The 15962-nt window shown below is 45.7% G+C and overlaps 1 protein-coding gene across 1 annotated transcript in view; it reads right to left on the bottom strand.

Annotated features, from left to right (window-relative positions):
• Window positions 1–15962, bottom strand: part of rsu1 (Ras suppressor protein 1) — a 91339-nt gene that overhangs the window by 42028 nt on the left and 33349 nt on the right. The window contains exons 5-7 of the mRNA XM_083657730.1: window positions 9550–9668; window positions 6494–6576; window positions 6022–6136 (exon numbers count right to left, since the gene is read on the bottom strand). Of these exons, the coding sequence (XP_083513856.1) occupies window positions 6022–6136; window positions 6494–6576; window positions 9550–9668 (317 nt within the window). The remainder of the gene's footprint in view (window positions 1–6021; window positions 6137–6493; window positions 6577–9549; window positions 9669–15962) is intronic.

Raw genomic sequence — 15962 nt, 5'->3', positions numbered from 1 at the left:
GATTTTTCAACCACTGACCTAGAGAGGGGCACCCAACATTCTTCCAACACAACGCAATTGAACGTCTGGCCTGTAATAAGCACAAATCAACCATTTTCCTTTCTCTATTATTTAAAGAGCAATTGACAGGGTAGATGCCTAATATACGGTACACAATTTAGGACACAGTGGCAGTGGTGTGGAGGTAATCCTGGAGACATAAGTTGTCACCGAGCTCCAAAATCGTTGAATCCCACTACACTCCCACAAGCAATGAAACAAAGTACCTTGATGATTACATTTATAACAAGTATCCGGAATATTCGAATCAAATTTACTTAACTTTACTGGGGTGATGTAGGTTCTCATTATCCAATTATATTGTATCAATCTCAATCGAGTATTGATTGTTTGCGTTTGTGCTTTTGAGCATATTAAACCCCATTCACAATCTAAAATGTCCTCTTGTAAATCATGCATCCACTCCTGTCTCTTACTTTCCGTGCTGTCCTTATGATTACCCACAAACATATTATATAAGTACGTGATCTGTCCTTTACCATAACAATTTCCTGTTGAGAATATTTCTAGTGTGGACATAGGAGGTTGTTGTACAGAATTGTTAAGTCGTGTCAAAATAAAACTTCTAAGTTGAAAATACTTGAAAAGGTGCCTTTCTGGTAAATCATGCTTCACTTTCAGCTCATCAAATGACATGATTATTATCTTTATAAAGATCCAGTAACTTAACTATGCCTTTACATAACCAATTTTTAAATCCCATGTCCTTCTTTGCCGCGCTGAAGTATTCATTGCCCCAAATTGGTGAGAAACAAGATAGCACAGGGGTGTCTTCCTTCCAAACTTTTGACCACAAAGTAAAGTAACCACATTAAATAAGTGGTGAGTGGAAATAATCATTAGCCTATTCTTAGTTAAACATGCAGTTTTGGAACATTCAATAAAGACAAATAAAAGAAATAGACTATGACTCAACACCCTGGGCCCTATTCTCCCACAAGCCTTCGGCGCTAAAACGGGCCTTAAACGCAAAAAAACGTGCCTTGCGCCTGTTTTGGGACGATATCAATATGGCTTTACGCTGCCAAATGCGCTTTAGGCCGAATGGGCGTGGCGCAGTCCCAGAATGGGCCAGAGTGGGCGTGTCGGCGCTAAATACCGGCGTACTGCTATCTTCCGACCTGGCGTACATTTAGCGCTTTGCGCTTTTGAAAACCAGGCCTATTCAGAGTGCGCCAGTTGCGCGGAGCGCTCCCCTCTGGCTCTCTCCTCTGTCACCCTTCTCTGTGTCACTCTCTCCCTCTCTCCTCAGTCTGCCAGGCACAATACCGACTGTCTCTGACTCCCTCACTCAGAGTCCCATAGAAAAAATAAGCTGTAAGTTCACTGCAATGTGAATGTCCCAACATGCATTGTGTTTCTCCATTTCGCTACTAAATAGCAACCAAATGAGCCGAAAACCTATATTAAGGGAGGATCTAAATAATGTGTAATGGTAAGACAACCTCCAATTGTAGAACATTTCAATATTGGACCAAATAAAACATCGAAATGAAAACACCACCCTATGTGAAACATATATGTCCTACTGGGGCTATAAATATCCCTTGTCGATTTAACGTGATTTAGATAAGTGACAGCGGAACGCGCTTCGGAAGCTTCTACTGTCATCTGCTATACTGTGATGTCCGCTCCAATAACTTGGCCCTACTCCACATTTAGTTTTACAATAAAAACACATTTATGCAATGACTTTACATAATGTAGGCTATATTTATGTGCATCATCCTTCCTGCAGCAGGCGAGAGAAAATGATATCTTTCTGGACAAACTTTCACCAATCTAATAGGCTATATTTTTCTAGCTGATGCATTTAGAACATTATTTTCACTTTGATCTTGCTATAGTGTAGCGTATTTACATGCTTGCAGTATTTAAACTGCAGTTAGATTGGTTTGAGAAGCATAATAATATGGAATAATAGCCTATAATGGAGACAGACAAGACTGGATGAAGGGGGGGGGGGGGGCAGAGCGCTTGGCTTTCGTCTGGTTTTGCAGGACCAGTGGAATTGGAGCTAAAAAGGCAAGCGTGCGATTCGTTTATTGCAGTTATCCAATGAGAATGACGGTGCATAATTTTACGCATAAAAGGCGTGGTTGTAATGCTTTAGGCTGCGTGTAGCGCCAGCACGACGATATCAAGTGCGCTGGTCCACGCCCACTGATTTGCGCTGCGCCAGGCGCTCGGCCTAGAAACAGCGCCGATGCAACGATAGGGGGCCCTAAGTGATACACACATGTTATGAGAGTGGTGTATATATACCCCTCCCACTAATATCCGTTTTAGTGTAGAATGGTTACTTCCTAGCTCTGCTCTCCTCTAGAGTGCACAACCATGTTCAACCCTGGCGCCAGGCTGTTGGCCCCATCAACCATTATGTCAACATAAAATAAAAAATCATCTGGCCACTAGGGGTTGCACGTGCAGCCAGTGCACCAACGTCCAATCGCGCATGACGACTACTACTACTACTACATGTTTTGAGAGAGAGAAAAAAAGACACGGGTCTCCCGCTAGGGCTGCAGCCGAGCCCCGGCATTTCCTGGCCATTGGCCAGGCACCACTTCACTTCTCCCTGTAGCGTACCCCCCGTCCTCCACTAAACTGATGGTTGCGCAGGCATCTAAATAAAGACCAAGAAATATCCAATCTCCTAGCTGTCCCCTTTGCTCAGGTAGGTCATATAGAGGCACCAGTATTTCATAACCAGTTTCAAAGCTAAAGCTTCCGTGTGGCATCAGAGGAGCGGAGGCTGCGGGAAGGAGTGTGGTGGTGAAGCAGGTCGGTGAGCTAGGAGGGGGGCCTGGTGATGGAGGGGTTCGTGAGGTAGGAGGGGGCCTGGTGATGGAGGGGTTTGTGAGGTAGGAGGGGGCCTGGTTGTGGAGGGCTTTGTGAGCGAGGAGAATGACTTTGAATTGGAAGCCAGTGGAAGTTGTGGAGGGCAGGGGCGATGTGGTCACAGGAGCGGGTGTGGGTGTGGGTGAGGAGGCGAGCAGCAGAATTTGGAAGGTACTGAAGTTTATTGAGGACTTTGGATGGTGAACCGTAAAAAAATTGCTGTTGCAACAGTCAATTCTGTAAGTGATGATTAGGGTTTCGACAGCAGGGAGCAGAGATTGATGGGCGGAGACAAGCTATATTTGTTTGATGGAAAAAGGCAGTTCTGGTCATGTGTTTGACATGGTGATCGAAGGAGAGGTTAATGTCGAAGATGACTCCAAGGTTGCGGATGTGTGGGGAGGGAGACAGGGTGTGACAGACAGCGGTCGATAGTCAGGCAGAAGATGTGGGTGGCTTTGGTGAGGGAATTTCGACCGATGATTATCATGTCGGATTTGCCGCAGTTGAGTTTCCCTGATTGAATTTCCGTGAGGCACTCGGTCAGAGTGGAGTGAGTTGCAGTGGGGATTCATTCAGTGGAGATATACAGCTGGACGTTGTCGGCATTACAGTGGAAGTGGAGACCCTGGTGTAGTGTCAGGGCTCGACGTTAACTTTTAAAAGTGGTTGCCGGAGGGGCAACCTGGCAAGAGCTTTTGGTTGCCCGAATAAAAATATGGTTGCCCAATTTTAGTCGCCTTATATTTTGAGTAATTAAGATACTATGCAGTCATAAGCCGGCTTAATAATGACGATGTGACAGAAAAGTAAGTATAATAGTCTATAGTATAGTATAATAGGCCTATTCAGTGTGCGCACCGGGTGTAGTAGTAGTAATAATGATAATAATAATAATAATAAATTTGTGTCATTTCGTTTTCTAAACAAATCTTATTTTTTGTTTTTATAATGCATTTGCACTGAAAGGATTTAACTAATATTTGTGAACTTTCATTTTCATATATTTTTTAACAGTTATTGTTCATATTGTGCTTAATTTATTAATTAAAAGCGTTATTGATAATTAAGTAGCCTACCCTCCTCCAGGCCCAGCTCCAGACCCAAGTTACAGAGGGGGCCTGCCCCTAGCTTGGGGGGGCCAAGCTACCCAAGGGGGGTCCGGGGGGATTCTCCCCCGGAAGAAGATTTTGTACATTTTAAAGTAAAATTTGTCAACCTGGTGCATTTGAGAGCAAAATTAAGAGGCTAAATCTGTGAAGAACTACACACATCTCTAATGTGTTGTGACTTTACAAATAATTAGGCCTAAACAATTAATATTAAGTGTATAATTTTACACATTGTGCACAAATTGCATTCATTGTGACAAATTTACAATAGTTAATATCCAGCCAGAATCATTGCAAATGGATGTTCAAAGTAACAGTTAGCAATAGCATTGAGTTAATCAATGCCTAATGACAGCCAGATTCCATGTTAAACTTTAAAACAGAAAAACGTTTTTAGCAAAAAAAAAAAAAAAAAAAAAAAAAATTTTTTAAATGGGGGGGCCAGTTTGTTGAATGGGGGGGCCCGGCCCGGTCAGGCCCGCCCCTAACGCCGGGCCTGCCCTCCTCATGTTCATTCAGGGATACTATGATGACAGTGGTTTGGGGCCCCCACTCTGATGTTGCATAGGGCCCCAAAAGGCCCAGAAGCGGCCCTGCAATCCCTCTCTCTCTCACCCCGTATGAGAGGCTGACAGGCCAGGGATGCAAATCATTCCTCAGCACATATACGCGGTGGTAAAACGTTTTTGAAGGATGTCCTGGTCGAGGTGTATGTTGTAGGCTTGTTGTAGGCTACATGCTTTGCAGTATAGCGTTATGCTGGAATTATGCTTGAAGTTTGGACTGTCGCACGGAAATGAGAGACTGAATCTTGACGAGGAAACGTGTGGAGCGTTTATACACTGTGTGGGTTTCTGCTCGCGGAAGTGAGCTGGAGTCTTGAAAACTCCACTTTGTCCGCCCAGCCGCGTCCACGTAGTTACACAATTCGGGGTGTGCACGGCCAGGCGAAAGCCATCTGCACAGCAGCCTTGTGGAGGGGCGCGTCTGCTGATTTGACTCACTTTTCCGTGCGGACACTCGCCGATGCGGGGGAAAGCGCGCTTGTTGTAGGCTACATGCTTTGCAGTATAGCATTCGTTTTCCGTCCCGTTCAAAGACGCACTAGTATTTCACCTCAATGACAATTTCCTCGTCCTTTGTTTCTGTGCGGGGCTGCGGGCGGACGCGGTTCTTCTTGCGTCTTGCAGCCGCTGTGATTGTGTGCGAGCAGCCCCACCTGTCCGAGTCAGTACTCGTTAAACATACCGCACGTGCAGCATGCATCACGTAGCTTCCGACTGGTAATTAGTAACATCGTTTCGATTGTAACAGCAATAAAATGTCACATATATGTCACTCACAACAAGTATTAAAACATTTATTTGGTGTATATTTTGCTGTTTGCTGCTGTACATATTTTGTTGCATGTTAAATCGTGGTTGCCCCTGGGGCAACCAAAGACCAAGAAATGGTTGCCCCATGTTTTTTTTGGTTGCCCGGGGCAACCGGGCAGCCGTTAATGTCGAGCCCTGAGTGTATGATATTGCCAAGGGTTGGACAGCCAGTGGCTTCACGCCGAGCACAGTAGGCTGAACACACCGGGGACGGGCGGTCCAGGTCCACCTTATGCCGGCTAGCGATGTGGCTGGCAGAGACTGAAAGTGGACCGCTCTGCTAGCAGGACGCGGGAGTGAGCTATGGATCAGTCCCGGGAATCCTGGAACTGATTCTGAATGATGCCAGACATATGGACTGTCGCACGGAAACGAAGCCCCAGACACACAGTTGGGGCACAGCCGACAGTTGGCCATCAGCCACGTCTGGCCGTCTGTCACTCTAGTATTTGTGGTGTGTCACGCAACGTTGGCTCTAGTCTGCTTTGATGGCGGCTTGTCCGGCGTTGGGTCATTGGTGAGAGAAACCACTCTGGTCAGGGGTAGCGAAGCAGGAGAGAGGGCACACGTGTGTGTTCGTACATGCATGTGTTCATGCGTGTGTGTGTGTTGTGTGTGTGTGTGTTCAGTACCCAGTTCAGGGGGCAGGACAGTCAGTCTGTTGCCCTGGATGTGAAGCTCCTTCAGCTGAGCCAAGTCCCCGATCTCCTTCGGCAAGGAGATGAGATCATTATCCCTCAGACTCAGCTAGACGGGCAGACAGACAGAAGAAACACGCATTCATTCATTAACATTTAACTAACTAAAAAATATACAGAATCATCACGAGCATTATGCAAACAATTCATTATTACAATAACTACAACAATACAAACACAAATATTTTTTTCACAAAATGTTTTTTGGTTTCGGTTTTCGGAGCGCAGGAGGGCGATATTTCACTCAGCCGCTCGGGCATGGCACCTAAATGAGGCACCTAAATCTGCGTTGCGATTCGGTACCCGTAGTACTGGTTGTAAAAGGTACCGGTACCATTATTGTGGTACCGGGTTTCGGTACCCAAACCTACTTATGGATGGCAGTGGGCTTCAAGTGTGAACTTACTATCTGCAGCTTGGTCAGCTTCCCGATGTCAGCAGGCAGAACCTCAAAGTCATTGTCACTCAGATAGAGAGCACGCAGAGTGGCTGTGAGAGAGAGAGAGATTTTGTTTCGTTTATTAGGATCCCCATAGCTACAGCAAATGCAACAGCTATTCTAAAGCCCATGGTACATCAATCAAACATTATCCAACAACTGCATCTAAATTCCTCTGCTGCACAAAGCAGCTTAGGTCTTGACTATCTTAAGCAGGACTACGGTACAATGAATTCTGGGTAAAAGGGCAGTTTATAGTACAGCGACTTATGGTGGTTGCGACCGACTCCGATCACATTCCATCGTCTGTGGCAACGATAATGTTTATCTTTCAGCGACGGGTGATATGGCATCTTTGTGATAATGGTTGTGCCCATCGCCAAGATTCAAGATTCAAGATTCAAGATTCAAGATTTTTATTGTCACTCCATGGTACAAGTATCACGTGTGAAATTCTTGTGCTGTGGACTCCGTTTACAACATAGTACAAATATAACAGGGCATATGAGTGCAAAAACAACAAGAGACACAACAAGCAATAAGGCAGTATAGTGATAAGACAAGTCAGAGACAGTGGCATATTCACTGCACATAGGTGCAGATGTCATGTGCATACTTTAGACGTGCTTAAACATTTTAAATTCGACGTATTTGACATACAGGTGCAAATAGCATATACCTTATTAAACATACAATTAAACATTAGACATACGTAATGGTAGCAGCTACAGTACGGTACAGTACGGCTACTACACTATTTGTGTATGTTAAGGAGTCTCGTGGCCTGCGGGAAGAAACTGTTCCTCAAGCGATTTGTGCGTGCTTTTGGAACCCTGTATCTCCTCCCTGAGGGTAACAGGGAGAACAGGCTGTTGTGGGGATGGTTTGTGTCTTTGATGATCTTCGGGGACCTCCTGAGGCACCGCTGGTTATACAGTTCATGCAGTTCTGGCAACTCACATCCTGTTACGTGCTGGGCCACGCGTCTCACTCTCCGTAGCGCCCTGCGGTCCATGGTGGTACAGTTCCCGTACCAGGTGGTGAAGCAGCCAGTCAGCAGGCTTTCAATGGTGCCTCTGTGGAAGTCCCTAAGGATTTCTGGCCTTAGCCCAAATTTCTTCAGGCGTCTGAGTCCGTGTAGTCGCTGTTGGGTCTTTTTGACAACAGTGGCGGTGTGACCGGCCCAAGTCAGGTCCTGGTGGATGTTGACTCCCAGGTACTTGAAGCTGTCCACCCTTTCCACCACTGTGCCGTTGATGGTGATTGGGGGGTGTGCGCCCCCCCCCCCCCCCCCCCATCCTGTAGTCCACAATGATCTCCTTGGTCTTGGAGACGTTCAGAGAGAGGTGGTTGTCCTGGCACCATTGTTCCAGGGCCCCCACCTCCTCTCTGTAGGCCGTCTCGTCGCCCCCCGAGATCAGCCCCACGACTGCTGTGTCGTCTGCAAACTTCACGATGGTGTTCGAAGTTTGAGTCGCCACGCAGTCGTGGGTGTAGAGGTCGTACCAGAAGGGGCTGGAGACGCACCCCTGGGGCGCTCCTATGCTGATGGTCAGTGGGAAGGAGGTGAGGTTGCCCACCCTCACCACCTGGCGGCGGTCTGTCAGGAAATCCAGGATCCAGTCGCACATTGCTGTGTTTAGTCCCAGACTTCATATGGATTGAACTTTGACCCCATCGCTGGCCCCGTTGTGTTGTCATGTTTTTCTACCTCCATGTCTTGAGAGAAAATGAATATGAAGTGAATTAAATTAAACCTCTGCACCTCTGCGATGCGTTCTCCTATCGCCTAGTATTTATTACTTTTTATGAGCCACAGCGTCCAAAATCAGCGCCCAGTGATGATGGAAGTATGGAACGTAACGTCCCATGCAGCGATGCTCGTCAGGCCATCATAAATCACTGTACTCTAAACTGCCCTTAAGACTCTTTTCAAAGTAGAAAACATGGCCAACAAGTAACTGTGTGTGTGTGTGTGTGTGTGTGTGTGTGTGTGTGTGTGTGTGTGTGTGTGTGTGTGTGTGTGTGTGTGTGTGTGTGTGCTCGTGTGTGTGTGTGTGTGTGTAAGTGTGTGTGTGTGTGTGTGTGTGTGTGTGTGCTCATGTGTGTGTGTGTGTGTGCTCGTGTGTGTGTGTGTGTGTGTGTGTGTGTGTGTGTGTGTGTGTGTGTGTGTGTGTGTGTGTGTGTTAGGGCATTCACGACTAGTGAATTTGACTAGTCGACTAGTCGTCCCTAAAGGTAGTCGTTTTTTTTTTTTTTTTAATCTTTAAGAAAGAACATGAGGTATTTACACGACATACATGGACTATCATATCCCATATCCCATATCCCCCACAAAGAACATCAAAACACAACAAAACAAAACAAGAAAACTGCATAAGATACACAATAATCCAAGAACAAACAAGACTATTGGACAAACAACCAAACAAAAACAATGCATTCAGCTCCTATCCTGATAAGCCTAATGACACTGGGGTAAAAAGTTCTCAAAGTCAAACTCTGTATGTGGTTGCCATATTTTGGGGATGTCTAAGAATCTGCCTTTGCTCTTGTAGTAGTAAATGTTATCCAACGTATGGTAGCTTGAGAGTTCATTCCACCAGTGAACTACAGCTGGGGGATTGGATGCTTTCCAATTTAAAGCTATGCATTTCCTAGCTGCCAACAGGGCAAGATCTATGTATTTACTTTGAATGCATTGTTTTTGTTTGGTTGTTTGTCCAATAGTCTTGTTTGTTCTTGGATTATTGTGTATCTTATGCAGTTTTCTTTTGTTGTGTTTTGATGTTCTTTGTGGGGGATATGGGATATGATAGTCCATGTATGTCGTGTAAATACCTCATGTTCTTTCTTAAAGAAAAAAACAAAACAAAAAAACGACTAGTCGACTACTAAGCACAGTGTCGACTAGTGGTTTTACTAGTCGACTAGTCTGTGAATGCCCTAGTGTGTGTGTGTGTGTGTGTGTGTGTGTGCTCGTGCGTGTGTGTGTGTGTGTGTGTGTGTGTGTGTGTACTCACTGAGGTAGAAGAAGTTTCCAGGCAGAGAGCTGTGGTTGAGATTGTTGTAGGTGAGGTCCAACACCTCCAGGGATGGCAACGAGCCAAAGCCCCTCGGCAAGCCGCTCAGACGGTTCATACTGCACACACACACACACACACACACACACACACACACACACACACACACACACACACACACACACACGTCTATTCAAAACACTGCAGCATAAAAATAAAAAAAATAAAGAAATTGCATGTTTTTTTTGCCGGGAGTTCCTACCTGGAGGAAACCCCAGGGGAGCACATGCAAACTCCACACAGAATTAATATAAAGGCCCTTTTTGACGAGCCCACCTGGGCAGTGGGCACTGGGGACATGGGGATGGGGACACACCCTCAGTGTCCAAGGCGGGAATCGAACGCAGGACCTTCTTGCTGTGAGGCGACAGCGCTACCACTGCCCTGGCTGCCGTGCCCCCCTAACTCTGCAGCATTACTAGGGATGCACAGATATGAACATTTTGGGCAATAGACCCTTTTCACGGGGGCCATTTTGTGCCGAAAAGGCAGGTTAAACACAGGTGCAAGCAAAACACTAATGAGGGTTTCCAACTTCCATGATTGGAAGTTGGAAACCCTCATTAGTGTTTTGCAAAACACTAATGAGATATGGTCAAACTGTACTGGTCTAAAACCAGTATCTGTTAGGGATCATGTATTTTAACCAGCACAGATATGGTCAAACTGTACTGGTCTAAAACCAGTATCTGTTAGGGATAATGTATTTTAACCAGCACAGATATGGTCAAACTGTACTGGTCTAAAACCAGTATCTGTTAGGGATAATGTATTTTAACCAGCACAGATATGGTCAAACTGTACTGGTCTAAAACCAGTATCTGTTAGGGATCATGTATTTTAACCAGCACAGATATGGTCAAACTGTACTGGTCTAAAACCAGTATCTGTTAGGGATCATGTATTTTAACCAGGACAGATATGGTCAAACTGTACTGGTCTAAAACCAGCATCTGTTAGGGATCATGTATTTTAACCAGCACAGATATGGTCAAACTGTACTGGTCTAAAACCAGTATCTGTTAGGGATCATGTATTTTAACCAGCACAGATATGGTCAAACTGTACTGGTCTAAAACCAGTATCTGTTAGGGATCATGTATTTTAACCAGCACAGATATGGTCAAACTGTACTGGTCTAAAACCAGTATCTGTTAGGGATCATGTATTTTAACCAGCACAGATATGGTCAAACTGTACTGGTCTAAAACCAGCATCTGTTAGGGATCATGTATTTTAACCAGCACAGATATGGTCAAACTGTACTGGTCTAAAACCAGTATCTGTTAGGGATCATGTATTTTAACCAGCACAGATATGGTCAAACTGTACTGGTCTAAAACCAGCATCTGTTAGGGATCATGTATTTTAACCAGCACAGATATGGTCAAACTGTACTGGTCTAAAACCAGTATCTGTTAGGGATCATGTATTTTAACCAGCACAGATATGGTCAAACTGTACTGGTCTAAAACCAGCATCTGTTAGGGATCATGTATTTTAACCAGCACAGATATGGTCAAACTGTACTGGTCTAAAACCAGTATCTGTTAGGGATCATGTATTTTAACCAGCACAGATATGGTCAAACTGTACTGGTCTAAAACCAGCATCTGTTAGGGATCATGTATTTTAACCAGCACAGATATGGTCAAACTGTACTGGTCTAAAACCAGTATCTGTTAGGGATAATGTATTTTAACCAGCACAGATATGGTCAAACTGTACTGGTCTAAAACCAGCATCTGTTAGGGATCATGTATTTTAACCAGCACAGATATGGTCAAACTGTACTGGTCTAAAACCAGTATCTGTTAGGGATAATGTATTTTAACCAGCACAGATATGGTCAAACTGTACTGGTCTAAAACCAGCATCTGTTAGGGATCATGTATTTTAACCAGCACAGATATGGTCAAACTGTACTGTCGGCAATTATCCATTGAAGGGGAACTCAAATAAATGTGAAAGAGTCTGGAGGCCTTTTCTTACCTCCTGTGACAAGCTAAGACAAATAACAGACAGGAGAGCTCAGAAGCCAAACAAGCAGACATGGAATTAGCAAGACAGAGAGGATTTGATCAGCAGAGGCAAATTGATTCTGACAGTGTCGTCTGTTTGTGTGTGTGTGTGTGTGTGTGTGTGTGTGTGTGTGTGTGTGTGTGTGTGTGTGTGTGTGTGTGTGTGTGTGTGTGTGTGTGTGTGTGCACACGCGTGTGTGTATGTTGGCAATTTACCGGTCGGAGATAAAGTCCTTCCGGGCATGCCCACAGATAGACACACTATACACACAAAGCAAGGACCCTCAAAAAGAAGGATAAGGGGCCGTGTCTGCAGGAAGCGTTTAATTGAGCTGCCATGTAAGGAGGCTGCTCTTCCCATTATTATTTATTTTATTTTGATTTATTTATTTGAAATGTGCTTAGTTTAGATGTTGAATAACCCACTCAATATAACAAACAACTGTTTTAGGATCACTAATAGTTATATTTTGAGAGCAAAATAGACTTGTTTGTGTCTCTTTTTTTGCGTGTTTTTTTTGGGGGGGGGGGGGGGGGGATGGTTAGCATGCAGTTTAATTGGCTATTGTTTCACAGTTTCACCAGTCAACTGCTTTTGTTGTTGTTAATGAGAAGTGATTGTCTGACAGACATTGTAATGGGTGGGCCATTACCTGGGTCATTATTACCTGCCTGCTAACGACCTGGCAGGCAGACCTGCTGCTGAACTAGTCAGAAAGATGATGTGATGTGCATTGTTTGGGAAATAATGAGGATTACTATAGGAATATTATAGGATTACTATAGGAATATTTTAGGAATACTGTAGGAATATATAGAATACTAGCTCCCTATTGCCAAATACAATTGTATTGACTGTATCTCCTACTAGACAGGACAGGATGACACAGGACGTGCTTTGAAAGTGAAATACATACATGCTTCACCACCGCTGCTACGACTCCATTAAACGCTCCACTTTTTCTCATGGTCTCGTGTTAAAAAAGCAAACGAAAAACGCAATAAATCATAATATCGAACCGCAATACTTGTAGAATCGCAATACTTAACAATCACAATTAATATCGAATTGTCACCCAAGTATCGTGATAGTATCGAATCGGGAGATAAGTGAATCATCCCAGCCCTACGTTGAAGCGCTCTCGGCGGTTAGTGTTTTTGGGCAGAGTGCTCTGGGAGCCTCGAGTAGAGAAAAGTTCTACTTTTGGAGAGGCACGCTGCTCAAAGGGACACTGCTCATCAATGTCACTTTTTCCTACCACAACAAGTAAGCGCTGTGTCTGTGCACGTTGGAAGTGCTCTGGACATGAGTTCTGAAGCACCCTGACCTGGAGAAAACCCTTCCTGTCCACACGGTCCCTAAAACATCTCTGACCTGGAGAAAACACTTCCTGTCCACACGGTCCCTAAAACATCTCTGACCTGGAGAAAACACTTCCTGTCCACACGGTCCCTAAAACATCTCTGACCTGGAGAAAACACTTCCTGTCCACACGGCCCCTAAAACATCTCTGACCTGGAGAAAACACTTCCTGTCCACACGGTCCCTAAAACATCTCTGACCTGGAGAAAACACTTCCTGTCCACACGGCCCCTAAAACATCTCTGACCTGGAGAAAACACTTCCTGTCCACACGGTCCCTAAAACATCTCTGACCTGGAGAAAACACTTCCTGTCCACACTTCCTAAGACATCTCTGACCTGGAGAAAACACTTCCTGTCCACACGGCCCCTAAGACATCTCTGACCTGGAGAAAACACTTCCTGTCCACACGGTCCCTAAAACATCTCTGACCTGGAGAAAACACTTCCTGTCCACACTTCCTAAAACATCTCTGACCTGGAGAAAACACTTCCTGTCCACACTTCCTAAAACATCTCTGACCTGGAGAAAACACTTCCTGTCCACACGGCCCCTAAGACATCTCTGACCTGGAGAAAACACTTCCTGTCCACACGGTCCCTAAAACATCTCTGACCTGGAGAAAACACTTCCTGTCCACACGGCCCCTAAAACATCTCTGACCTGGAGAAAACACTTCCTGTCCACACGGTCCCTAAAACATCTCTGACCTGGAGAAAACACTTCCTGTCCACACTTCCTAAGACATCTCTGACCTGGAGAAAACACTTCCTGTCCACACGGCCCCTAAGACATCTCTGACCTGGAGAAAACACTTCCTGTCCACACGGTCCCTAAAACATCTCTGACCTGGAGAAAACACTTCCTGTCCACACTTCCTAAAACATCTCTGACCTGGAGAAAACACTTCCTGTCCACACGGCCCCTAAGACATCTCTGACCTGGAGAAAACACTTCCTGTCCACACTTCCTAAAACATCTCTGACCTGGAGAAAACACTTCCTGTCCACACGGCCCCTAAGACATCTCTGACCTGGAGAAAACACTTCCTGTCCACACTTCCTAAGACATCTCTGACCTGGAGAAAACCCTTCCTGTCCACACGGTCCCTAAAACATCTCTGACCTGGAGAAAACCCTTCCTGTCCACACGGTCCCTAAAACATCTCTGACCTGGAGAAAACACTTCCTGTCCACACGGTCCCTAAAACATCTCTGACCTGGAGAAAACACTTCCTGTCCACACGGTCCCTAAAACATCTCTGACCTGGAGAAAACACTTCCTGTCCACACGGCCCCTAAGACATCTCTGACCTGGAGAAAACACTTCCTGTCCACACGGTCCCTAAGACATCTCTGACCTGGAGAAAACACTTCCTGTCCACACGGTCCCTAAAACATCTCTGACCTGGAGAAAACACTTCCTGTCCACACGGCCCCTAAAACATCTCTGACCTGGAGAAAACACTTCCTGTCCACACGGTCCCTAAAACATCTCTGACCTGGAGAAAACACTTCCTGTCCACACTTCCTAAGACATCTCTGACCTGGAGAAAACACTTCCTGTCCACACTTCCTAAAACATCTCTGACCTGGAGAAAACACTTCCTGTCCACACGGCCCCTAAGACATCTCTGACCTGGAGAAAACACTTCCTGTCCACACTTCCTAAAACATCTCTGACCTGGAGAAAACACTTCCTGTCCACACGGCCCCTAAGACATCTCTGACCTGGAGAAAACCCTTCCTGTCCACACGGCCCCTAAGACATCTCTGACCTGGAGAAAACACTTCCTGTCCACACGGTCCCTAAAACATCTCTGACCTGGAGAAAACACTTCCTGTCCACACTTCCTAAGACATCTCTGACCTGGAGAAAACACTTCCTGTCCACACTTCCTAAAACATCTCTGACCTGGAGAAAACACTTCCTGTCCACACGGCCCCTAAGACATCTCTGACCTGGAGAAAACACTTCCTGTCCACACTTCCTAAAACATCTCTGACCTGGAGAAAACACTTCCTGTCCACACGGCCCCTAAGACATCTCTGACCTGGAGAAAACCCTTCCTGTCCACACGGCCCCTAAGACATCTCTGACCTGGAGAAAACACTTCCTGTCCACACTTCCTAAGACATCTCTGACCTGGAGAAAACACTTCCTGTCCACACGGCCCCTAAGACATCTCTGACCTGGAGAAAACACTTCCTGTCCACACGGTCCCTAAGACATCTCTGACCTGGAGAAAACACTTCCTGTCCACACGGTCCCTAAAACATCTCTGACCTGGAGAAAACACTTCCTGTCCACACGGCCCCTAAGACATCTCTGACCTGGAGAAAACACTTCCTGTCCACACTTCCTAAGACATCTCTGACCTGGAGAAAACACTTCCTGTCCACACGGCCCCTAAGACATCTCTGACCTGGAGAAAACACTTCCTGTCCACACGGCCCCTAAGACATCTCTGACCTGGAGAAAACACTTCCTGTCCACACGGTCCCTAAAACATCTCTGACCTGGAGAAAACACTTCCTGTCCACACAGTCCCTAAAACATCTCTGACCTGGAGAAAACACTTCCTGTCCACACGGTCCCTAAAACATCTCTGACCTGGAGAAAACACTTCCTGTAGCACTCTGACCTGGAGAAAACACTTCCTGTAGCACTCTGACCTGGAGAAAACACTTCCTGTCCACACGGCCCCTAAAACATCTCTGACCTGGAGAAAACACTTCCTGTCCACACGGCCCCTAAAACATCTCTGACCTGGAGAAAACACTTCCTGTAGCACTCTGACCTGGAGAAAACACTTCCTGTCCACACGGCCCCTAGTCTCTTAAAACAGACTGTCTCATCTACATCCGGCGAATGCAGCTATATACAGTCTGTACGTTACACCCCCAGAACATGCACAAGGAAGTTGGGAAAAAAACCTTCAGACAGGAAAGAAGTTCGACAGAATCCG

The sequence above is a fragment of the Poromitra crassiceps genome, assembly GCF_964638095.1.
Source record: "Poromitra crassiceps genome assembly, chromosome: 2".
NCBI classification, from domain to species: Eukaryota; Metazoa; Chordata; class Actinopteri; order Beryciformes; family Melamphaidae; genus Poromitra; species Poromitra crassiceps.
Note: the sequence above shows the minus strand (reverse complement) of the source record. Positions and strands in the feature narration are given on the sequence as shown.